The 25,862-nt window shown below is 42.4% G+C and overlaps 1 protein-coding gene across 3 annotated transcripts in view; it reads left to right on the top strand.

Annotated features, from left to right (window-relative positions):
- The window catches only part of LOC117528955 (seizure 6-like protein), a 284,224-nt gene that overhangs the window by 199,082 nt on the left and 59,280 nt on the right, over positions 1 to 25,862 (top strand). For all 3 annotated transcript variants that reach the window (XM_034191610.1, XM_034191608.1, XM_034191609.1), the window contains 4 exons: positions 3,489 to 3,655; positions 8,172 to 8,366; positions 8,443 to 8,581; positions 10,914 to 11,110. In XM_034191610.1, coding sequence (XP_034047501.1) covers positions 3,489 to 3,655; positions 8,172 to 8,366; positions 8,443 to 8,581; positions 10,914 to 11,110 — 698 coding nt within the window. The remainder of the gene's footprint in view (positions 1 to 3,488; positions 3,656 to 8,171; positions 8,367 to 8,442; positions 8,582 to 10,913; positions 11,111 to 25,862) is intronic.

The raw sequence follows: 25,862 nt of genomic DNA, 5'->3' as shown, positions 1-25,862 counted from the left end.
TTGATCACATCCTAGATCTGCAAGTACTCAGTGAAGACAAGTTGACAGGGTTGGAGTCACCAATGCTGACAGGAGGCACCATTTAATATAATGCATAAGAGTCATAGTACATGGCTTAGTGGAAATTCCAGGCTGTATGAAGAGCTGCTACTGTAGGCTGGGATGGCACTGAGGGTATACAAAGAGACATTTGTTAGAGGGATTTGTGAGTAAATGTAGTCAAGTGACCCTCTGCCTGTTTACAAAGGAACTGAAGCCCTGCGTTCCTCAAAATGTACACCTCATCCTGTTGCAGTCGTAAAATGTGATAACATGGTCGTAACGGAGGACTCCTCTGTGCTCTCCCATTGAGTCAGCTACTTTGAACAGTTGTATCAGGCTGATTCTTCTGTTAGGATGTTGGATCTCTTTGGTGGCTCATCTATCACACTCACCTGCAAACTGCACTGAAAAAAGAGAATGTTTGAACCAACTTAAAAAAAGTGTTACAATTTGTAAAAGCCTGAATGAATTAAGTTGTTTGAACTTAAGTTTGTAAGTTAGAGTTGATTTAACTTTCAAACTTGAGTTCAAACAACTTCATTCAGGTTCTTATAAATTGTAACACTTTTTTAAGTTGGTTCAAACCTTCTCTTTTTTCATTGTGTTTAATTTCAGTCAGACAACCTTTGGCCAGAACCTGAATATGGGTGCATCATTACCAGCTAGAGTTGCAAAACGTACCACCCATAATTTACTAGCTATACTGTATATCCTTAGTTAATAGGTGGATTGGATCAGTTAGTAAGGTTCTAAAAAGGAACAGTTTGCACCATCTGTTATGTTTAGTTATCATGTTATGGGGTAAAACATGGTGTAAGTTAGGGGTGCCCAAGTTTGGTCCTCGAGATCTACCTTCCTGACACTCTTAGTTGTCTCCCTGCTGCAATGAAAGACTCATTAGCAGGCCTTTAATGAGCCTTTCATTGCATTCAGGTCTGTTGCAGCAGGGAGACAACTAAGAGTGTCAGGAAGGTAGATCTCGAGGACCGAACTTAGGCACCCCTGGTGTAAGTCATAGAATCCAATGGATGTTGACCTTGTTTGACCATTACTTTACAGATCAAAACTGTTCCATTTATTAATCCTATAAGCTCAACCAATAATTTACATCACATTTTACCAAAGCTGGAGCAACTATAACTCTTGACCCCTCTAGAAACTATTGTATCTGTCACCATTTTGCTTGTTTGACCCCATAACAATCAGTTATAGATAACCCAAACAATGCTTTTTTTTTTTTTTTTTGGAATCTTTATGATTAGAAAAATAATGTGGTATGGGTTTCAATTAGGGATGGGTACTGATAAGATTTTATCAATATCAATGCCATTATCGATTCTGCTTATTGATCCGATTCCTTTTTGAGTCTCTTATCAATTCCTCTTGTGAATTTTCTGTGTACTAAAGGTAGGCTTTACAGGTGTTCTATGTCAACAACATTTTATTGAGTCTGAAACTAAATAAATATGAAACTGGTCACTGGATCCTTGATCTCTGGATATAAATAGAAATAAACAAAATCTGTAGTTTTTCCTCAAAGGCATTTCCTTTCAGACATTAATGGTACAAATTTCTTGCCTGCAACAAGACTAGTGTCCCAGTTAGTGACTTTAACCCTCTGGGGTCTGAGGGCATTTTTTGGACAGTTCACTCGCCTGGCATAAATGTTTTATTATTGCTGTTAACAGCACTCCCTGCATCCCACAATCACGTTTTATGTCTCTTTTTTCAGGACAACCTGTGCTTTCATAATATACATACGTTTGTTGTGTTTTATAAGTGTAATAAAGGTTTACAATCAAAAATAAGGAAGGAAAAAGTAAAATGGAAATTTTTTATTTTCAATTTATTTTCCTTTATATAGCGCCAAATCACAACAGAGTTGCCTCAAGGCGCTTCACACAGGTAAGGTCCAACCTTACCAACCCCCAGAGCAACAGTGGTAAGGAAATCCAAATTTACCATACATTTATTCAAAACACACAGCAAACTATAATAAACAACTGTTTTGACACTTTATAAAGGTAATTTGAGGTCTTGAGGGAAAGACTGTACAACAAAAAGGTTCAAACAATAAACACAAATGCACATTTTGAACAACATATATAAAATGCTCTATGCCTTTTTTTGTCTTCATGGTTAAAGCAACAGAGTTATCCAGTAACATTCACATGCAAACTAGTGGAGCAATCCTGATAGTTACACACTCTTTGTTTGAGCACATATTGTCATCAGAGGCTCTCCGTCTGCTCCTGCTTTCACTGATCGCTAATGGCACAGGGCGCATTTGGAGCCCAATAGTATGTACTCAGAGCACCCAGGAGGCTAATCAAACAGGCCAACTAGTAACATATCACTCCTGAAAATGATCTTTGGCTTTTCATGTGAGGTGAATCTGCCCTACGATTGGATTTTGGAAAACCATGTGACAGTGAACCAATTCCAACTGGGCACTTACGTTGCGCACGTCATGACAGAGCTTCTATGAGGAGTACAAAGATGGCCGATGGCTGCGTCGAACGTTCGGAGTTACCTTTTCAGCAAAAAAAGTAAGTTTCTATCTCATATCATTAAAAAGTTATTTATAATTTAGTAACGCTTGGTCTTAGCCGTCGTCAACCCCAGAGGGTTAATCAGCACAAAAGTGACTCACGATTGACATTTTTAAATGGCTTTGAGAGGGGTAAAGAAGCGGACTTGCCGCTTCTGAAAAGCAGAGACACAGAGAACCAACGAAGCAGCGGGTCAGATCACTGCTTCGTTGGTTCAAGCTTCAAGCAGAGCCACGTTGCAGAAGCGGTTGATTACAGACCCGCTGCAGGATCTGTAATCAACGTAGAGAAATGATCGTTTTCCCGACAAACACCCTCAAAAACAACGGCCGGTCTGAAGGGCCAATAAGGGAATTGTTAAGCAAAAAGACTATTGATGTCGGTGGATTGAATCATTTCTTAACGATTCTCAAAAAGAACCGGTTCTCGATACCCATTCCTAGTCCCCTAGTCTCAGTATGATTGGGGCTTATTAATAGATAGGTGTCTCAAATGGCATATCGAAGGTTTTGCCACAATGGGTGACAGTAACCACCCTACATGGCATTAAGGAGTAAGATTACAAAGGTGGTGAAACAGCTGAGCTCATGTAAAGCAGCAGAGAGCTCTGTTATCAGGGCTGAACTCCTTCAGGTGGATTGAAATATTATTGTTGTCTTGTGCTGCACGTAACAGAAAAAATTAATATCTTCTCAGTGACATGAGGCGGCTGTGACTCATATGTACATATAGAGTAATGCACACAGACAAGAGGATGGAAAACGAATATAGGTCAAATTCTTATATTCACACTTTATTACGATTTGATGTTGTAAAACAATCCAAACATGAACATTTGCAAGTGTTTTACTTTTTGACTTTGAGATATTTTGCGTTGTCTTTACGACCCCACAGGCTGGTGCTTTGGAGTGGTCTGGATGCCGGTTCTGTGGTGCTCTTTGACTCGGGTCGGGGTGGGCAAATACCTTTTGAAGGAGTGATCAGTGAGGGTCCAGCTGTGAGGATTCAATTCATCACTGATCAGCCCAATCACAACACAGGATTTAACATCCGCTATGAAGGTACCAAAGCTGCTCCACACAAACAAATAAACCATTCATCGTAGTTCAGTGACACATATCAAAGTAACAGCATGACATAAAATATTTATTACATGTTGACTTGATATAAAATGTAGCTTTACTTTACATGATTTTACATTGTGATGTTGTAATGATAAAAGCATTATAGTCATGTAAACAAACAACACTGTTGCTGAGAAAACTACAAGGCTTTATGACTTCACAAAGTGCTCTGCCACATCCATTTTAGCACCAGACAGGAGGTGGGCATAACCTTTCCAGAGTTTTATGGCAGTTTCAGATTAATCGTAAATAAAAGGAATCAAGAGGAGCCCTCAGTAAAGCATATTCTTCAGCCTCTTCAACTTTACAAAATCCCATCTTGTGGCTACATGTATGATTTATTTTTATTGAGCTGTATGAAACTGATGCAGATATAGAACAATTCCCTATCTTTTAATGTTGATGACCCACACCAAATTTCAATTAGCCCTTCTTTGGCCCATGCCCCCTTTCTCTACTAAGTTTCTTGAAATTATTTTACATTTTGTCTTTATTTTTTAGTACAACTTCACTGTATATAAATAGAAGAATTATTATTGCATGCCATTAAAAACTATTAAAGAGGGCTTTGATTTTAAATCATAATTTGTATATTTTATAGGGGTATGAAGGTCTATATAGAGGGGGTGGTGGCCAAGTGGTTAATGCGCTTGGTTTCAGTTCGGAAGGTTCTGGGTTCAAATCCTACCCCTGCCACATTTCTCCATGTAATGTGGAGTTGCGTCAGGAAGGGCATCCGGCGTAAAACCTGTACCAAATCAACATGCAGATCCACCTTGGATTTGCTGTGGCGACCCCGAGTGCAAACAAGGGAGCAGCCGAAGGGACTTACATGTAGGGACCAACACCCCCCAGAGGACATCCCGCCAGCTCCAGGAGTAATAAGCACAGCCGAGGTCCCTCTGGGATCCAAAGTCACCCACGGGGACTCCCAGCACCTCCCAGAGGACCGTTCAATCAAACCCCAGGAGACACCCCCCCTCATGACTAACAGACCCAGCCCCGGCCGTCTATGGCTAGATGGACCCACAGCCCTTCCCCCCCCAGAGGACACCACAGTCACACCCAGAGGGCGGAAACTGGGGGGAAAAACAAAAGAAAAAAAAACATACAAACAAAACAACGCCAACCCCACCCCCTCAGCGCAGTGGAAAATGGAAGTACGTCCAGTGTCACCAACCACGACTATACCCCAAAAGTCAACCGGGAGGAGTGGAACAGCGGTAATGGCACACGGCACAAAACGGCGCCACCCCTCCGACTTTTAAACCAGCCACCAGCTGCGGGTATATTCCACTGCTCCAAACCTCAGCTACGCTGATGGCATACGGCTCAAAGGCGCACTGAAGCCGGAGGTGGAACAGGGAATCAACAAAAAAAACAACACCCCAAACCCCCCCCTCCCGGATGCAGAGGTCACCTGGGAAACGCCCAGCACAACCAAACTGTACCACCCCAGCAACGCCGACAACCTACGGCTCACACGGCTGGGGCCAGAGGAGAAGACAGGGAAGTAAAAAAAAAAAAAAACCCCAACCCCCCCCCCCCCCCCCCCTCCCGGGTGCAGCGGTCACCTGGGAAACGCCCAGCACAACCAAACTGCACCACTCCAGCAACGCCGACAACGTACGACTCACACGGCTGGAGCCAGAGGAGAAGAGAGGGCACAACAAAAAAAAAAAAGAAAAAAGAAAAAACAACCCAATTACCCCCCCCCCCCCATCACCCCCCAGAGGACCGTCCCATCAAACCCTGGGAGGTGAAACCAAAAGAAATAAAAAAGAAAGACTAACAGACTAACATAAAGCCACCTGGGTCCTTTCTATGCTCCAGACAGCCTGCACGTTCACGACCCCAGAACACTAATTGTGCTGAACATCCCACACAAAAACCAACTCAAAAAACCCCAACAAAAAATGAACCAACACAAAACTAATAAGTGACTTATACCGTTATACCGTTACCTTCTCGGCACAGTACCGCCTCTGCTACCGCTGGGTCCGTGATGTATTGGCCAGAGACTACTGTTATGTGTCAGACGCAGTCGGAGCACCGACCAGCGTTTGACAGGACCCAGCATAAAGGAAACAGAGCACGGTTGAAAGGATAACAGAATTTAATGACATAACAGTGAGTGCTCAATTAATAACCAATAAGTGCGCAGTCTGACGAGGTGGAAAAACGGCGCGCTCCCAGCAGCACAAACGGTCTGGAGCCAGAACAGTTCGGACCCAAGGACCCCGCCGACACCCCCCAGGTGGCCGCGACCAACCGAGTCTGTGAAAGAAGAAACCATAATGTGAGTCCACCACTCCACACACAGAGAGACCACTCAAAGGTGTACATAATCAGCAAACACTTCCTGGCTTAATCACCAATCAGCTTCCCATCCTGCAGGCATGGAACACCCAGTTCAATTCTCCACTGCAGTGGAAGCTGATTAAATGACTAACATAACAGCTCAATATAATAAGGTGTGAGGGACACCACATCTACTGACTGTACTCATGTTAGTCACAAAACCTAAAGTACCTCAGGAAGTGTGCTGACGAGCGTGAGACCTCACCCCCTCCTCTTTCACAGACCATGGCATCAAACCTGGTATGGTCTCTGCGTCCATAATGATGAGATGGTTCTCCAAACGTCGATCTCACCCGTCTGGTCACAAGGTTGAGTCCCTGGCAAATACACACTGTGTACTCCAGACTTAAATGCAACCATGCCCCAATCCATACAGATGCACCACAGCTGTGAGTCCTGACGAGCTGCACATGACAAGCCTCAGGTGATCAGGGTGAGGTCCTGATAACTCAGCCACACATCAGCCACTCAGTCCTGAATGCATGCCACCTGGAAGGAAAGACAGAAAACAGAAACAAAAGCCAGCCAGGCACCCCAGCCACACAACACTCATTTCGTCTTAAAACTGACTTTAGAATGATTTAAGAGGTTTTACTTTATCATCTGATGGTTAATAATGACATTTTCCCCTTTGATCGCTTTGGGTGTAGTGTGTCAGACTCAGAGTCAGACTCAGACATGCTGCTGTGGCGCTCTGATCGCTTCCCCGTCTTTTATTATGAAATAATGCTGAATTCATGTGGAAATGATTGTTGTACAAAAGCTTCAGATATCTGTTGCTGAGATAGATGATGACTGGAGTGCAGTTTGAAGCAGAAACGAGGCGATAATCAGTAAATCGCTGCTGATGCATGCGAAGTGAAGGCAGGGGGGACCAACTTTTAGTGGGGGGGACCATTCGGTCTGCGACACCAGCACCAATGGGCCTCATGGCCTAGAGATGACTTAATTATGCCTCTGGCTTCTTCTGGCAGAGGGCACAGTCACGTCCAACGGGTGATTTATAACACTGCAACAACAAGCAAACACTAATCATCTTAAAAGTGGCTTTATTGTTTTCATGTACATGCTTCAAGTAAATGCAAAAGGTCTTCAGCAGACTAGAATTATCTGCCATTAATTAGATTAGATTAGATTAGGTTAGATAGAACTTTATTAATCCCTTCGGAAGACTCCCTCATTGCACTTGGGTAGAACATGTTGTTGAGTCTGGATGTGCGGGCCTTGATGGACCGGTACCTCTTTCCTGAGGGCAGCAGTGAGAACAGGCTGTGCCCGGGGTGTGAACCATCGAAGATGATGCTTCTGGCCCTGCGCAGACATCTGGTGTTATAGATGTCTTACAGAGAGGACAGCTGCGCTCCTATGATACTCTGTGCTGACTTCCTGACTCTCTCCAGAGCCTTCTTGTCAGCCTGAGAGCAGCTCCTGTACCACACCAAGATGTTGTTGGTGAGGACGCTCTCTACAGAACACCTATAGAAGGACAGCAGCAGTTCCTGGGACAGATTGACCTTCCTCAGTGACCTTAAAAAGTACAGACGCCGCTGTGCCTTTTTCACAAGGGCATTGATGTTGGTGCCCCATGTAAGGTCCTGAGAAATGTATGTTCCCAGGAACTTGAAGTCATTTGAAGTCAAACGGAGATTCCAGCAGCATTGTATATTAGCACACAAGGTAAGAAGCACACAGACGATCAAAAGTGAAAGTAAAATAGAAAAAACAGGTTGCAAATATAAATACACAACATAAATACCAGACATACTAATCAATACTGGTTTACTGGCTACTACTGTTCCTCTCCTTCCCATCCTCTGTCTTCCTGTTACTCCTCCTCCCCCTGAATGAGGAGCTGTACAGTCTGACGGCGGGAGGAGTTTTTCAGTCTGTTGGTCCTGCACTTGGGAAGCAGCAGTCTGTGGCTGAAGAAGCTCCTCTGGTTGCTGCTCCAGTGTTCTCTTCTCTTCCACCGTCACAAGAGAGTCCAGCTTCATGCCAACCACAGATCAGCTTGTCCAGCCTGGATGTGTTCTTCTTGGATGTAAAATGTAAAATGAAGTGATTTTTGTCTTTATCTATTTTCCTCTACCAGCTTTTGAGCGGGGCCACTGCTACGAGCCGTACCTCCAGAACGGAAACTTCACCACGTCTGATCCATCCTACGGGGTTGGTGCCATAGTCCAGTTTAGCTGCGACCCCGGTCACGCTTTAGAACAAGGACCTCCGGTTATCGAGTGCATCAGTGCACGAGATCCATACTGGAACGACACAGAGCCGCTGTGCAAAGGTAGAGCGGAGGCTTTTTTTTTTCCGAGCTAATAGTCTGTTTAGTGTTCTCACCCTTCACCCCTTTGACTCTCCAGCACAGTGTGGAGGGGACCTGACTGGTCCCGCTGGGGTGATTCTCTCTCCAAACTGGCCAGAGTGGTACGGAGAGGGAGAGGACTGCAGCTGGAGGATCCACATAGGAGAAGACAAACGAGTGCTGCTTGATGTACAACTGTGAGAACAACACACACACACACATACGCAGAAATGAGGATAATAAATGTATGCATGGAGTTCTGAGTGAGCCGCATCAGTCAGGGGTCCTGGAGTTCATATTTAGATATTCATGTTTCTATTTCTGCACTTCTGCTCATATTCCAGTATTAAATTCACAACACGCCAACATTAGAGAGCAATTCAGTAAATGTGGCCTCGTGTTTCCCAGCAGAATATTAATATTTTCACACTCATCTTCAATCTGTAGTAGCTCTTGACTTTCTGTGGTTGCCAAATCCACATCCCCAGAAAATGTTTGAATTGTTGACACCCAATTTCAGTGATTTCCTTTGAATTATTTTATTTTATTTATTTATTTATTACTTTTTACATGTTTTTTAAGTCTGTGATTTGAGATGATTTGGCCTATGATGAATAATGCTCCCTGTTGACAAAGATGAGATGCAGAAAAAGCTGATTTCTGCTTTCTAATTGGCATGAAATGACGTCCAACAGCTGAGATCACTTTCTACTTCAAAACACCTCTTCGCGGGGAACAAAGAAATCGACTGCAGATGATGGAAATGCGCCAGTTTTGTATCATCCAAATTAATAAATTGTTATTCAACAACAACAAAATGAAATGCTTTCATTTATTTACCTCTGCCAACAAAGATGTAAGAGTTGCCCCTGTTTGTCTGTTTTTGAACAGCCTGGAGCCCACAGTCTTTCATAAATCATTATGATTTTTTAAACAGAGTATTCATATCCTGATAGGCAAGAAATTATTAAATTTTCAAGGTCATATGTCAAAAGGCAAAGTCAGGAAAAATCTCAGAAAATTAGAAAAATCCCCAGTTTTAACATTAAATAAATGGTTAAAAATTCATAATTCTGTAAAGTAAAGAGCAAATGTATTTCATATTTGAAAGTTATGTAGGGTGGTATCCTTTATCAACTAACAAAGTTTGATCCAGATCTGATCCTGATTACCATAATTTTCAGTTTTTTTACAAATGAAAAAAAAATTACATATATACAAATACAGATTTATTTGTAAAAACCAACATACACGTTACAGTAACTTGTGTGTTTTTTTTTACAACCAACCAATGATGAGGAGGCTAAATGAGGCCTCAATGCCATAATGTCTTTTAAATCATAAGTCAAACCTGCTTTTCTGTTTATGCCTTTGGCCCACGTCAGGGGCTTTGTATGCTGTGAACATAAATGACTCTTCCTTTTGACAGTGAGCAGGGCACACAAAGACAGGAGCTCTGACTCATTGTTTGTGTTGGGTTTGTGATCGCCTTTGATTCTACCCAAAAGCATCAGTGGTGCTTCAACTCAAAACTGGCTTGTCAGTAGCTGACAGTGCACTGGACTCAATAATAAAAGTTAGCGGTTATCTGTAGTTTCTGCTAAATTTTTTTTTTTTTATCAGTTTATCGTGATAAAAATTAACTTTTCAGTTAGCGGATTAGTGGTTATTGAAGCTAACTTTTTGGTTAGCTGTGCCCACCACTCCTGATTACAGATTTTGTAACCATTTAAATTTAACATAGAAAAACATTGAAATTTAATGTATATTTTACATTATATCTTAATGAAATGTACCACAATCACTGTCATATTTGAAGGTGAGGTGCAGACTGGCACTCACTATCGCCTGACAGAGCTTTATCTGGATCTGATCTGGATGGTGGATTTTGTGGACATTTAAATTTAATATTGAAAAGCCCATTTGATGTGCATTTTGCTTTATATCGCAATCAAAAGTACCTCAATCACTCTCACTTGTGACAATGAGGTGCAAACTGGCACTCTCAATGCATAGACTAAGTGTGATGCGCATCTCATCAGTATTGTGGATTTAGCAGATATTTTATTCTTGAACACTGAAAAGTCCTTTGGATATATATATATATATATATATATATATATATATATATATATACAGAACTTTGACCTTGAAAATTTTTTCCAAGGTAAAAATTTCTGGACTTGGAAACAAGTGCTGGTGGAGGTTTGCGCACTACGAGTGCGCTGCTCTAGTTGATATTAAAACTATAGCTGTAAATTATATGTGTGCCTTGCAAACTATAAGTACTATAAGAAGCCTCTGCAGTGGCAGAAATGTGTGTGTGTGTGTATATGAGGGAGCACGGTAAATGTGGCATTGTTTACAGACTACTAAGCATTTTGTCATGGAGATAAATGGAATGGTTTGACCTTCAGGTCATGTTGTATCCCACACAGTTGGCTGAAGACACGACTACACACTGATTCATCAGAACATGCTCGCTAACTCTGCTTCATTCAGATTGTTGGTCTTTTTCTCGTTCCTCAGACTGAACATCAGTGACAGTGATATGCTGACCATCATTGACGGCGATGAGGTCACCACTCATATCTTGGGACGGTACGTCGGAGGAAGCAGCCCCTTCAAACTGGCCTCCACTACCCCTGACCTGACAGTCACCTTCCACTCTGACCCGGCGGGGCTCGTCTTCGGCAAGGGCGAGGGTTTCATCATCAATTACATGGGTATGAGTCCAAGTGGCTCAGGAAAGACACAAAAGCAAAAAATAAATAAATAAATAAAAATGACATGGAAAGGGGCATATTAATCATTTCCTTAATTAAATGGATACACTTTCACAATAAACTAAACCAGCTATGCTAGCGTGCATGTATATTTACAGTCGTTTGCAAAAGTATTCAGCCCCTTGGTGTTTCACATATTTTAATTTGTTTATGGCATTTTAATTACAAAAAGTAAATTAGGCTTCTCAATATAAAAATTTCTAAAATTATCTTCCTTAGACTCAAACTGAAAGTAAATCTCTACAACTTGATATGAATTAATTAAAAATATACAGTAAAAGCCAAGATGATGGGTTGCATAAGTAATCAGCATTTTTGGTATAATACCTGTAAATAATCAGTTTAATTGCCAGTTTTCTTCAGACAAGTCAGGGGATGGATACATGAACATTTCCAAGTCACTGAATATGCCTTGGACTTTATTTACATCAGTTATGAAGAAATACAAACAGTATGGCACTCTATGGTAAATCTGTGTAGAGTAGACAGTTCTCAAAAACTGACTGTGCAAGAAGGAGAGTGAGGAAAGCCACCAAGACACCGAGACAACCTAGAAGAAGTTACAGGTTTCTGTGGCTGTGATTGGAGAAACTGTGCACATTGCATGTTTTGCATTTGTATCCGGGTTATACAGCTTTTTTATGAAGTGGTACAGAGGAGGGTTTTCTTAAAAAGAAGACCTAGAAGTTCAGCTTGAATTTGCCAGAATGTACATCTGAGATGCAAGCTTAGATTTAATGTTTTGGTGAAAGAAAACCCAAGGGACTGAATACTTTTGCAAACCACTGTATATGGGTCATTGTTCATGGCTACCCACTGATATAAACAACTGTGCTGACGTATTGTTATAGCATATTTTATTGCCATAAAAGTGCTTAAGGTCCTGTTAAGGCAGGAGCCCATAACACCAACATAAGGCCTGAAAATTCTGTGCGGATCTGCGTGAATCTGAGTTTGCATGAAACTGGTGTCTTGCTGCAGTTACGGCTCATTTATGTTCAATTTTAAAGATCGCTACACACTCTGTGTATACAGTTGTGGTTGGACGTTTACATGCACACTTAAGGGTGTGAATGTCATGGTAATTTTGAGCTTTTAATGATGTCGTTGAGCTGTTCTTTTGTCAGGGTGCAATGACTGCACAGCACACATCATTAATAACTTTGAAAACAAGAATTGGGTGCACAAGTGTTAATTTATCTTCGCTAAATGTCCCTTAGCAAGCTACACTTTGACTAGACACTTTTGGTGGCCACAAACAAGCTTCAAGCATAATTCTGGCTGGACGTTTGACCATTCTTCTTGGCAGAATTGGTAGAGATTATTTAAATTGGTTGGTTTCCTGGCAGTGATGCAGATTTTAGGTGTAGTCCTTAAATTTTCAATAGGGCTGAGGTCGGGCCTTTGGGATGGCCATTCCAGAAGGTTAATGTTAGCATGCTTTATCCGCTCACAACCAGTTTTGATGTGTATATAGGATCATTGTCCTGTTGGAACACCCAATTGTTTCCCAAATTCAACAATCTAGCTGTTGATTTGAGGTGGCAGGGAAGAATTTGGAGGTTGTCCTTCTTTATTAGTTCTTCCACTTTGTGCAATGCAGGAACAAAAGAGCCCTAGATCATGATGCTACCACCATTATGCTTGACAGTGGGGTACAGCATTCTTTGGTTTGAAAGCCTCACTTTTCCTCCTCCAGACATACCTCTTGTCTCAGTCTTTATCTCATCTGACCATAAAGTGTTTCTCCAGAAGGCATTTGGCTTGTCCATGTGGGAAACTGCAAATTTCAGTCTAGCTTGAAGGTGTCGATTTTGTAGTAAAGGCTTCTTTACTCTCAGTCATGATCAGCCAATCGGTGATCGCAGGCTCAGTTTACCCATAAAGCAGTTTGGCATCTGTGTGTGTTAATATGTTCAAAACTTCAGAATTAGTGCACTATTTTAAGTTAAAATACATGTTATATTTTCACTTTGTACAAATGACAGAGTTGACATTAATGTCATTAAACTATCCAGATTAATTTGGTTTATACAACCCCAATTCCAATGAATTTGGGACATTGTGTAAAATGTAAATAAAAACAGAATACAATGATTTGCAAATCCTCTTCAACCTATATTCAATTGAATACACGAGAAAGACAAGATACGAGGTCTATTAGAAAAGTATCCGACCTCATTATTTTTTTCAAAAACCATATAGATTTGAATCACGTGTGATTGCGTCAGACAAGCTTGAACCCTCGTGCGCATGCGTGAGTTTTTCCACGCCTGTCGGTTGCGTCATTCACCTGTGAGCAGGCTTTGAGTGAGGAGTGGTCCAGCCCCCTCGGCGGATTTTCATTGTCAGGAAATGGCGGAATGATTTGGGCACATTGAGACAGACGTGCGGAGGAATTCCATGCATCGCGGCGGTGCCGCATGGCGCAAAGCAACGCCGTAATAGACCTCGTATTTAATGTTCAAATTGTTTTTGTGCAAATATTTGCTCATTTTGAAATGGATGCCTGCAACACGTTTCAAAAAAGCTGGGACAGTGCTAACAAAAGACTGGGAAAGTTGATGGATGCTCAAAGAACAACTGTTTGGAACATTCCACAGGTGAACAGGTTAATTGGAAACAGGTGCGTGTCATGATTGGGAATAAAAGCAGCATCCCCAAAAGGCTCAGCCATTCACAAGCAAAGATGGGGTGAAGATCCCCACTTTGTGAACAACTATGTGAAAAAAATAGTCCAACAGTTTAAGAACAATGTTTCTCAATGTTCAGTTGCAAGGAATTTAGGGATTACATCATCTACAATCCATAATATAATCAGAAGATTCAGAGTACTTTCTACACATAAGCAGCAAGGCTGAAAACCAACACTGAATGCCCGTGACCTTTGATCCTTCAGGTGGCACTGCATTAAAAACCGACATCATTGTGTGAAGTATTTTACTGCTTGGGCTCAGGAACACTTCAGAAAACCATTGTCAGTTAACACAGTTCGTCGCTACATCTACAAGTGCAAGTTAAAACTGGACCATGCAAAGCGAAAGCCATACATCAACAACATTCAGAAACACAGCCGTCTTCTCTGGGCCCGCACTCATTTGAAATGGACAGACACAAAGTGGAAAAGTGTGCTGTGGTCTGATGAGTCCACATTTTAAATTATTTTTGGAAATCATGGACATCGTGTCCTCCAGACAAAAGAGGAAAAAGACCATCCAGATTGTTACCAGCGCAAAGTTCAAAAGCCAGCATCTCTGATGGTATACAGGTGTGTTAGTGCCCATGGCATGAGCATCTTACACATCTGTGATGGCACCATCAATGCTGAAAGGTACATCCAGGTTTTGGAGCAACACATGCTGCCATCCAAACAACGTCTTTTTCAGGGACGTCCCTGCTTATTTCAGCAAGACAATGCCAAGCCACATACTGCACGTGTTACAACGGCGTGGCTTCATAGTAAAAGAGTGCGAGTACTAGTCTGGCCTGCCTGCAGTCCAGACCTGTCACCACATTGAAAATATGTGGTGCATTATGAAGTGCAAAATACGACGATGGAGACCCCGGACTGTTGAACAACTGAAGTCATACATCAAGAAAGAATGGGAAAGAATTCCACCTACAAAGCTTCAAAAATTAGTGTCCTCAGTTCCCAAATGCTTATTGAGTGTTGTTAGAAGGAAAGGTTATGTAACACAGTGGTAAACATACCACTGTCCCAGCTTTTTTGAAACGTGTTGCAGTCATCCATTTCAAAATGAGCAAATATTTGCACAAAAACAATAAAGTCGATCAATTTAAACATTAAATATCTTGTCTTTGTGGTGTATTCAATTGAATGTAGGTTGAAGTGGATTTGCAAATCATTGTATTCTGTTTTGGGCAGCACGGTGGGGTAGTGGTTAGCTCTGTTGCCTCACAGCGAGAAGGTCGTGGGTTCAGTTCCCATGGCCTTTCTGTGTGGAGTTTGCATGTTCTCCCCGTGTGTGCGTGGGTTTCCTCCGGGTGCTCCGGTTTCCTCCCACATCCAAGGACATGCAGGTTACGTGGATTGGAGTCTTTAAATTGTCCGTAGGTGTGTGTGTGTGTGTGGGTGTGTCTGTGCTTGTTTGTCTGTTTGTGGCCCTGCGACAGACTAGCGTCCTGTCCTGGGTGTACCCCGCCTCGCACTCTATGACTGCTGGGATAGGCTCCAGCCCCCCGCGACCCTTAATTGGACTAAGCGGTAGAAGATGAATCAATGAATGAATGTATTCTGTTTTTATTTACATTTTACCCAGTGTCCCACCTTTATTGGAATTGGGGTTGTAAATCAAAACCACAAGTCAAACCTACTCTCCTTTTGAGGACTTCGGCCTCACGGCAGGACCACTGTATGCTGTAAAGGATAATGACTTTTTTTTTTTCTGTAGCAGTGTTGCGTCCAGGCCCCTTTTGCTGGGGTAGAATTGAGCTCAGCTCCTCTTAGCTGCCTCACTACTGCAAAATACATAGCAGACAGGAGCCAACAGGGTTTATAAATGTTTTTTACCTTTACTATGTAAAAAAATATTAGCGGTCTAAAAGATATTGGAACTAAATTTATCTGAAGCTAATTGGTCCTCTGATGTTTTTTGAAGTTAGCTGAAAAGCAATCCGCTAACAAAAAAAAGTTACCTTCCATAATTAACGGTTAGCAGAGTCATGGAACTGTGCCCACCACTGGCCCAGCATAGTTAGATTTTGAACAATCTACCTCAATGTCATCCAAGCACAGCCATTTGACATCACACTAAATATCTCCTGACAGCAGATGATCTGGAAAAATGCATAAAATGTAGATTTTGGAAGGATCTTATCTTTGGGGTGGGGTGCTTTTCAACTTCTTTTTTGACACTATGGTTGTGTTTTACAATGTGAGCGCATAACTGCCATACTTCCCTTCTTAAAATTTCCAGCAAGTGAGAAACCCAGTTTTTCATAAATCATTTACATCCACACTAGGAATTTAAAATATTTATGTATTGTTCTATCATTATTGGTTGGTTGAGTAGCCATACCCTTTGACTTTGACCAGCATGCACTGAACACAACAGAATGCCAAATTATGTTACTTTTCAAGTACAAAAGAGAGTCCAAAAATCTTTATGTTCTGCCCTAAGGCATGTTTTTTTTTTTTTTTTTCTAGCAGTGAAATATGTGGTGAAAGGTTCCTATGTGTGTGGAGGTATTTGGGAAATTTGTACAGATCATGGAAGCAGATATCTTTTTCATATTGTCATAGAACCTTTTCAGAGTTTCTACGAAAGACAGTACAAATGTGATATTGATTGACATGCTGCTGTTGATTGGTAAGGTTAGACCTTACTTGTGTGAAGCACCTTGAGGCAACTTTGTTGTGATTTGGCACTATATAAAATGAAATAAATTGAAATTGAAATTGTTGCTACCTGGCTTTAGGTAAGAGTGGCATCTCAATGGGCTGTGACAAAAATGCGAGTGGCATTCACAAAGGAGTCACAAGGGAGTTCCCAAAATTTCACGAAATGTTTGGAGGGGGCTTTCCAAGGTCCTTGTGTGACTTGCAGAGCATTGCTGTCACTCCACTAGAAATCAAGTCTGTGAGTGCGCTGCCACCACACAAAACATACACACTTTTTAAATTATTGTTATTTATTTAATTTTATGTTGTTATTATTTACAGGGCTTTGCCTTCTGTGAATACAGTCTGGGGTATTTCCACAGCCTCTTTACACGTAATAGCAGCATAATAGTAGCATACAGCTATCCTAAGTGCTGTGCCAGCAAACATGTCTTCATTTCAGTGTGATTCCAAGTGAAAATTGTTGCTAATTTATGTGTTTTTTCCACAAATTTGTGTATTCAGCAGTTGCAGCCCAGTGAGATATTACCCTAAACAGTTCAGTATATATGGATGGACAGATGTATTTGGATATACTACAACCCCCTGGCAAAAATTATGGAATCACCGGCCTCGGAGGATGTTTATTCTGTTGTTTAATTTTGTAGAAAAAAAGCAGATCACAGACATGACACAAAACTAAAGTCATTTCAAATGGCAACTTTCTGGCTTTAAGAAACACTATAAGAAATCAGGAAAAGAAATTGTAGCAGTCAGTAACGGTTACTTTTTTAGACCAAGCAGAGGGAAAAAAATATGGAATCACTCAATTCTGAGGAAAAAAATTATGGAATCATGAAAAACAAAAGAATGCTCCAACACATCACTAGTATTTTGCTGCACCACCTCTGGCTTTTATAACAGCTTGCAGTCTCTGAGGCATGGACTTAATGAGTGACAAACAGTACTCTTCATCAATCTGGCTCCAACTTTCTCTGATTGCCGTTGCCAGATCAGCTTTGCAGGTTGGAGCCTTGTCATGGACCATCCATCCATCCATCCATTTTCTTCCGCTTTATCCAGAGTCGGGTCGCGGGGGCAGCAGCTCAAGCAAAGCTGCCCAGACCTCCCGATCCACACACACCTCCACCAGCTCCTCCGGGGGAACCCCAAGGCGTTCCCAAGCCAGCCGAGAGATGTAATCCTTCCAGCTTGTCCTGGGTCTTCCATGGGGCGTCCTCCCAATGGGACGTGCCCGGAACACCTCTCCAGCGAGGCGTCCAGGGGGCATCCGGAAAAGATGCCCGAGCCACCTCAACTGACTCCTTTCGATGTGGAGGAGCAGCGGCTCGACTCCGAGCTCCTCCCGAGTGATCGAGCTCCTCACCCTATCTCTAAGGGAGCGCACAGCCACCCTGCAAAGGAAACTCATCTCGGCCGCTTGTACTAGAGATCTCGTTCTTTCGGTCATGAGCCAAATCTCATGACCATAGGTGAGGACCGGAACATAGATCGATTGGTAAATCGAGAGCTTTGCCCCCCTACTCAGCTCTCTCTTCACCACGACGGCCCGACACAGCGACCGCATCACTGCAGACGCTGCACCGATCCGTCTATCGATCTCATGCTCCATCCGTCCCTCACTCGTGAACAAGACCCCGAGATACTTAAACTCCTCCACTTGAGGCAAGGACACTACACCGACCTGAAGAGGGCAAAGCACCTTTTTCCGGTCGAGAACCATGGCCTCGGATTTGGAGGTGCTGATTTTCATCCCGGACGACTCACACTCGGCTGCAAACCGCGCCAGTGCACGCTGAAGGTCCTGATTTGATGAAGCCAACAGAACCACATCGTCCGCAAACAGCAGAGACGATATTCTGTGGTTCCCAAACCAGACCCCCTCTACATCCTGGCTGCGCCTAGAAATTCTGTCCATAAAAATAATGAACAGAACCGGTGACAAAGGGCAGCCCTGGCGGAGGCCAGCATGCACTGGAAACAGGTTTGACTTACTACCGGCAATGTGAATCAAGCTCCTGCTGCGGCCGTACAGGGACCGGATAGCCTTTAGCAAAGGACCCCGGACCCCGTACTCCCAGAGCACTCCCCACAGGGTGCCCCAAGGGACACGGTCGAACGCCTTCTCCAGATCCACAAAACACATGTGGACTGGTTGGGCGAACTCCCATGGACCCTCGAGCACCCGATGGAGCGTGTAGAGCTGGTCCAGTGTGCCGCGACCAGGACGAAAACCACACTGCTCCTCCTGAATCCGAGGTTCGACCATCGGTCAAATTCTCCTCTGCAGTACTCTGGAATAGACCTTACCGGGGAGGCTGAGGAGTGTGATCCCCCTATAGTTGGAACACACCCTCCAGTCCTCCTTCTTAAACAGAGGGACCACCACCCCGGTCTGCCAATCCAGAGGCACTGTCCCCGATCGCCACACGATGTTGCAGAGGCATGTCAGCCAAGACAGTCCCACAACATGGAGTTGAAGACCTCCCTGACAGAAGGTTCCGCCAGTCGTTCCCAGCAGACCCTCACGATACGTTTGGGCCTGCCAGGTCTGACCGGCTTCCTCCCCTCCCAGCGTATCCAACTCACCACCAGGTGGTGATCAGTCGACAGCTCTGCCCCTCTCTTTACTTGAGTGTCCGAGACACGTGGCCGAAGGTCAGATGATACGACTACAAAGTCGATCATCGACCTCCGGCTCAGGCTGTCCTGGTGCCACGTGCACTTATGGTACCCTTGTGCTCGAACATGGTGTTCGTGATGGACAAACTGTGACTAGCACAGAAGTCCAACAACTGAACACCACTCGGGTTCAGACTGGGGAGGCCGTGCTTCCCGATCACCCCGCTCCAGGTCTCACTGTCGCCGCCCACGTGGGCCTTGAAATCCCCCAGGAGAACAAGGGAGAACAATGTCATGGACCATTTTCTTCAACTTCCACCAAAGATTTTCAATTGGATTAAGATCCGGACTATTTGCAGGCCATGACATTGACCCTATGTGTCTTTTTGCAAGGAATGCTTTCACAGTTTTTGCTCTATGGCAAGATGCATTATCATCTTGAAAAATGATTTCATCATCCCCAAACATCCTTTCAATTAATGGGATAAGAAAAGTGTCCAAAATATCAATGTAAACTTGTGCATTTATTGATGATGTAATGACAGCCATCTCCCCAGTGCCTTTACCTGACATGCAGCCCCATATCATCAATGACTGTGGAAGTTTACATGTTCTCTTCAGGCAGTCATCTTTATAAATCTCATTGGAACGGCACCAAACAAAAGTTCCAGCATCATCACCTTGCCCAATGCAGATTCGAGATTCATCACTGAATATGACTTTCAACCAGTCATCCACAGTCCACGATTGTTTTTCCTTAGCCCATTGTAACCTTGTTTTTTTCTGTTTAGGTGTTAATGATGGCTTTCATTTAGCTTTTTTGTATGTAAATCCCATTTCCTTTAGGCGGTTTCTTACAGTTCGGTTACAGACATTGACTCCAGTTTCCTCCCATTCCTTCCTCATTTGTTTTGTTGTGTTTTTTTTATTTTTGAGACAAATTGCTTTAAGTTTTCTGTCTTGACACTTTGATGTCTTCCTTGGTCTACCAGTATGTTTGCCTTTAACAACCTTCCCATGTTGTTTGTATTTGGTCCAGAGTTTAGACACAACTGACTGTGAACAACCAACATCTTTTGCAACATTGCATGATGATTTACCCTCTTTTAAGAGTTTGATAATCCTCTCCTTTGTTTCAGTTGACATCTCTCGTGTTGGAGCCATGATTGCTGTCAGTCCACTTGGTGCAACAGCTCTCCAAGGTGTGATCACTCCTTTTTAGATGCAGACTAATGAGCAGATCTGATTTGATGCAGGTGTTAGTTTTGGAGATGAAAATTTACAGGGTGATTCCATAATTTATTCCTCAGAATTGAGTGAGTCCATATTTTTTTCCCTCTGCTTGGTCTAAAAAAGTAACCGTTATTGACTGCCACAATTTTTTTTCCTGATTTCTTATAGTGTTTCTTAAAGCCAGAAAGTTGCCATTTGAAATGACTTTAGTTTTGTGTCATATCTGTGATCTGATTTTTTTCTACAAAATTAAACAACTGAATGAACATCCTCTGAGGCCGGTGATTCCATAATTATTGCCAGGGGTTGTAATACAGATATGCCATCAAGTAAGACTGACTTGCAACCTTGATTGCAATACAAAAACCCAATATCTTGCGCAATAATGCAAATTGAAATGAACTTTCCTTATAATTTGCCACGCTTCTAGATAGTGATAGCAGTTTGAATCAAGTTCAACATTTGTAAAGTTTGATGTATATCACATCAATGCCCATGTATAAGATGCACAGTTAGCAGACAGGGCTCTGCTAAGGTTACAGTGTAGAACATTGTGTTATCGTTTTAGAAAAGTTTTGGAAGTTTGAAAGTAATGAATGCAAAAATAGCAGATATACTGTGTACAGTAATGTAAGTCCCTTTGTCAACTCCATAGGTTTCACTCAGGCTCGCCACAGCAGATGTGATTTGGCACAAGCTGTTGAATTGGCACAAGCTTAATGACGGAGGCCCTTCCTGTCACAACTCCGCATCACATGGAGAAACTGCCTGGGGTGGGGTTTGAACCAGGAACCTTCCAAACTGAAACCAGGTGTGGCCTGGTACAGCCTCTGTAAAACATCAGACATCGCCCCAATCAGTCTATCTATCTCATGCTCCAACTTACCCCCCACTTGTGAACAAGGCCCTGAGATACTTACACCCCCCCCACTTGTGGCAATAACTTTCCTGAACCGGGGGGGGGGCATTCCACCCTTTTCCAACATAGGACCATGGGCTCAGATTTGGAGGTGTTGATTCTCATCCCAGTTGCTTCACACTCAGCCTCAAGCCTGCTCAGTACTCAGGGCTTTCTTAATTAATAGTAAGTAAGACCCTTCAGCTGTTCCCTTGTTTGCACTCAGGGTCAGCAAATCCAAGGTGGATCTGCATGTTGAATTGGCACAAGTTTCATGACGGATGCCCTTCCTAATGCAACTCCACATTACATGGAGAAATGTGGCAGGGGTGGTGTTTGAACCAGGAACCTTTCGTACTGAAACCAAGTGCATAAACCACTTGGCTACCATCACCCCTGCATTGACTTTTTTAATCAAGGCTTTTTTTCAGAATCAATGAAATTCAAATACAATGTTGTGTTCCGTTCTGTAATCTATTATATATTCTATTATATATTCCTCTTCAGATCATTTCTTTTATAACTTTTCTTCTATTTTGCTCGGCACTGAAAACAAAGTGTGATACTTCTCCAGTTTCACATTCTCTTAGGTCACCGTTTTTCTTTGGTCTTATGATATTTCAAATAAATGAGACTAAATCAAAGCAATATGAAGAAAAGGTCACAGAAAGCTGTGTAAAAATCAAGAAGAATGCAAGAGATTAAAAAAGAAAAGGGATGGAAGACATTTCCACAGAATCTGAAGATGCAGCAGACAGGAATAAATGAGGACAGTATACCAACGAAGACGAGTTCAGAGTTCAACTGTAATAAGATAAAAATGATGAACTGCTGACAAGTATTAAAAATAAATTAAAGGTAGAAAGAACACATCAAAGAGGCACGAAACAGAGTAAAGCCTACCGACACAGAAGAAGGGATTATACAGCAGGAAGACATGGAATCACAGCAGAAATATTTAAGAAAAACAAACATCTATCACACAGAGGACTGGAACAATGTAGTGGGGCAGCAGAGCAAAACAATTGTTCATTTTGTGATAAAAGCATGGAATTTGGCACATATATTCTAAATCAACTAATGCTTATTTTCAGATTTGGAGCCATCCTGGAGCTGACCTCTAATGAGCTACAGGGGTCAATACAGAATTACACAGGGGTCAAAATGTAAAGTAATCTAAATGCTCCAGTCATGTTGAAAACTATACCACATTCTCTGATCATAACGATTCCAAAAAGGTATAGTTTGGACTATCTATAACTGAATGTTCTGGAGTTATGGGGTAAAAACAGCAAAAATGGTGACAAAGATCAGTTTCAGACTGTACAGGGGCAAAAATTAAAGTTGCTCCAATTTTGGTAATAAGTGATGCAAATTATTGGTTGAAATAAAAGGATTAATAAATGGAACAGTTTTGACTGTGATGACTGCTTGGTCTTCAAAGTAAAGGTCAAACAAGGTCGACGTCCATTGGATTAATTTAATTTAATTTAATTTAATTAGCTTATAATGCGCCAAATCACAGCAAAAGCTGTCTCAAGGTGCCTTACATAAAACAAGTCAACATAAAATTGAATAAATAATTAAAAATGAATAAAAAATTCAAATACATAAATCAAAACAGAAGTAAAAGAATAAAACAAATAAAAATAAAAACTATCCATAAGAAAGAGAATAAAAATAGGTTTTGAGTCTTGACTTAAAAATGTCCACAGACTCAGACTGCCTCACGGTCGCAGGAAGACTGTTCCACAGGGTGGGTGCACGATACGAAAAGGCTCTTTGACCTGCTGACTTCTTCTTCACCCTGGGAACACAGAGAAGTCCCGCATCCTGCGACCGCAAAGCCCGGGCCGGCACGCAGAGTTCCACCAGATCAGCCAGATAAGATAGCGGCAGTCCATGAACAACCTTGTAAGTCAATAACAAAACCTTAAAATCTGCTCTCACAGAGACAGGGAGCCAGTGCAAAGATGCCAAAATGGGTGTGATATGTTCAGACTTTCTGCTACGTGTCAGAAGTCTGGCTGCAGCGTTCTGAACCAGCTGAAGACCCCTAATGCTGGACTGTGGTAACCCTAAAAATAGAACATTACAATAATCTAGTCTAGAAGAAACAAAAGCATGAATCAGGGTCTCAGCATCAGCCATGGACAGGATAGGGCGGATCCTCACTATATTTCTCAGTTGGAAAAAAGCAGTCCTAGTAACATCCCTGATGTGGAGGTCAAAAGACAACGTGGGATCAAAAATTACCCCAAGGTTCTTCATTTTGTCCATATGATGTATGACACAGGAACCCAGGCTGAGCACTAGCTGGTCAAACTGATGCCGATGTCTCGCTGGACCAAGAACCATCATTTCAGTCTTATCAAAGTTTAAAAGTAGGAAGTTACTAGACATCCAACTTCTCACTGATAGAAGACAGTCCTCCAGGGATTTTATGGGAGTGAGATTTCCCGCAGTTATCGGCATGTACAACTGAGTATCATCAGCATAACAATGAAAGGCAATCCCAAAACTCTGCAGTATACGCCCAAGGGGTGCTACATACAGGGAGAAAAGCAAGGGGCCTAAAACAGATCCCTGTGGAACCCCAAATCTCATGTCAGCAAGGTCAGAGGTAGTGCCATTATACAAGACACTGGACAGATATGACATCAACCAGGCAAGGGCACTTCCAGTAATCCCCAAAAAATTCTCCAACCTATTGAGCAAAATATGATGATCCACGGTATCAAACGCAGCACTGAGATCTAACAACACCAAAACCGTAGTGGTGTCTGAATCCATTGCTCGCAGAAGATCATTCACAACTTTAGTGAGCGCTGTCTCTGTGGAGTGATATTTCCTAAAAGCAGACTGCAGCAGCTCAAAAAGATCATTCTCAGTAAGGTGGTCTATGAGCTGCCGTGAAACCACCTTTTCTAAAATTTTGGAACAGAATAATAGATTTGATATCGGCCTGTCATTTTTCAATACACTAGGGTCAAGATTAGATTTCTTAAGTAATGGTTTAATCACTGCTGATTTAAAACATTTCGGAACAGATCCAGAGGTTAACGACAGATTAATAATTTCCAGCACAGTCGGCCTAAGAGTGGGCCACAGGTCCTTAAACAATTTTGTTGATATGGGATCAAATAAACAGGTTGTGCTTTTTGTAGATGCCACAGGATTCGTCAGCACGCCCAATGAAATACTATTAAATTCTGTTAATCTAGCTAACACCTCAATGGTAGCGCCCACCTCCATAGCAGGTTTCAATGGCTGGGCCGAGGTGTGCTGAGATATGCTCAGCCTAATATCTTCTATTTTCTTCTCAAAATAATCCAAGAAATCCTGTGCTGAAAAGGGAGAACGACTAACAGGTGGCTGCCCGTGAATAAGAAATGCGACCATGTCAAACAAAAACTTTGAGTTATGTTTGCTTTTACTGATCAAATCAGAGTAATAGGTCCGCTTCGTGGCCAGTAGTGCATGCTTATAATCTAAAATAGCATCCCGCCACACAAGGCAGAACACCTCTAATTTGGATTAACGCCATTTCTGTTCCAAACCTCTAGCCTTCTGCCTGAGGTCACGCAAATAATCATTGAACCAAGGTGACTGTGCCTTAGGAGGGCGTGACCTTAAAAGAGGAGGCGCAATCTTATCAAGTGTAGTTTTAAGCGTTAAATTTAGACTATCCGCGAGGCTGTCCACTGATTTAGCATTCTCCAGATTCAAAGCTAAAATATCAGGTAGTCTGGCCTCAAGTTCAGTCATAGTTGAGGGTTTAATACAACGCTGCAGTTGTAGACAAGGTTGTTGTTCCACTAAACGTGGCAGCGTAAATGTAAACCTGATAAGTGAAAGGTCAGAGACTATAGATGCAAGAGGCAAAATGTCAATATTTGTGACAGCAAACCCACATGCATGAACCAGATCCAGGGTATTTCCACTAATGTGTGTTGGGTCCTGAATGCATTGCTGGAATCCTAAAGCATCCACAATTTGCATACATGATTTGCTAAGGGCATCAGAGGGCTTACTTATATGAATGTTAAAGTCACCAATAATCAAAATGTTATCTGCACTAGTTGACAAACTAGAGATGAATGCACCAAATTCATCTATACTCAACAAAAATATAAACGCAACACTTTTGGTTTTGCTCCCATTTTGTATGAGATGAACTCAAAGATCTAAAACTTTTTCCACATACACAATATCACCATTTCCCTCAAATATTGTTCACAAACCAGTCTAAATCTGTGATAGTGAGCACTTCTCCTTTGCTGAGATAATCCATCCCACCTCACAGGTGTGCCATATCAAGATGCTGATTAGACACCATGATTAGTGCACAGGTGTGCCTTAGACTGCCCACAATAAAAGGCCACTCTGAAAGGTGCAGTTTTATCACACAGCACAATGCCACAGATGTCGCAAGATTTGAGGGAGCGTGCAATTGGCATGCTGACAGCAGGAATGTCAACCAGAGCTGTTGCTCGTGTATTGAATGTTCATTTCTCTACCATAAGCCGTCTCCAAAGGCGTTTCAGAGAATCTGGCAGTACATCCAACCAGCCTCA

The sequence above is a fragment of the Thalassophryne amazonica genome, chromosome 17 (genome assembly GCF_902500255.1).
Source record: "Thalassophryne amazonica chromosome 17, fThaAma1.1, whole genome shotgun sequence".
Taxonomy (NCBI): Eukaryota; Metazoa; Chordata; class Actinopteri; order Batrachoidiformes; family Batrachoididae; genus Thalassophryne; species Thalassophryne amazonica.
The sequence above is the reverse complement of the archived record's forward strand: the minus strand, read 5'-3'. Positions and strand labels throughout refer to the sequence as shown.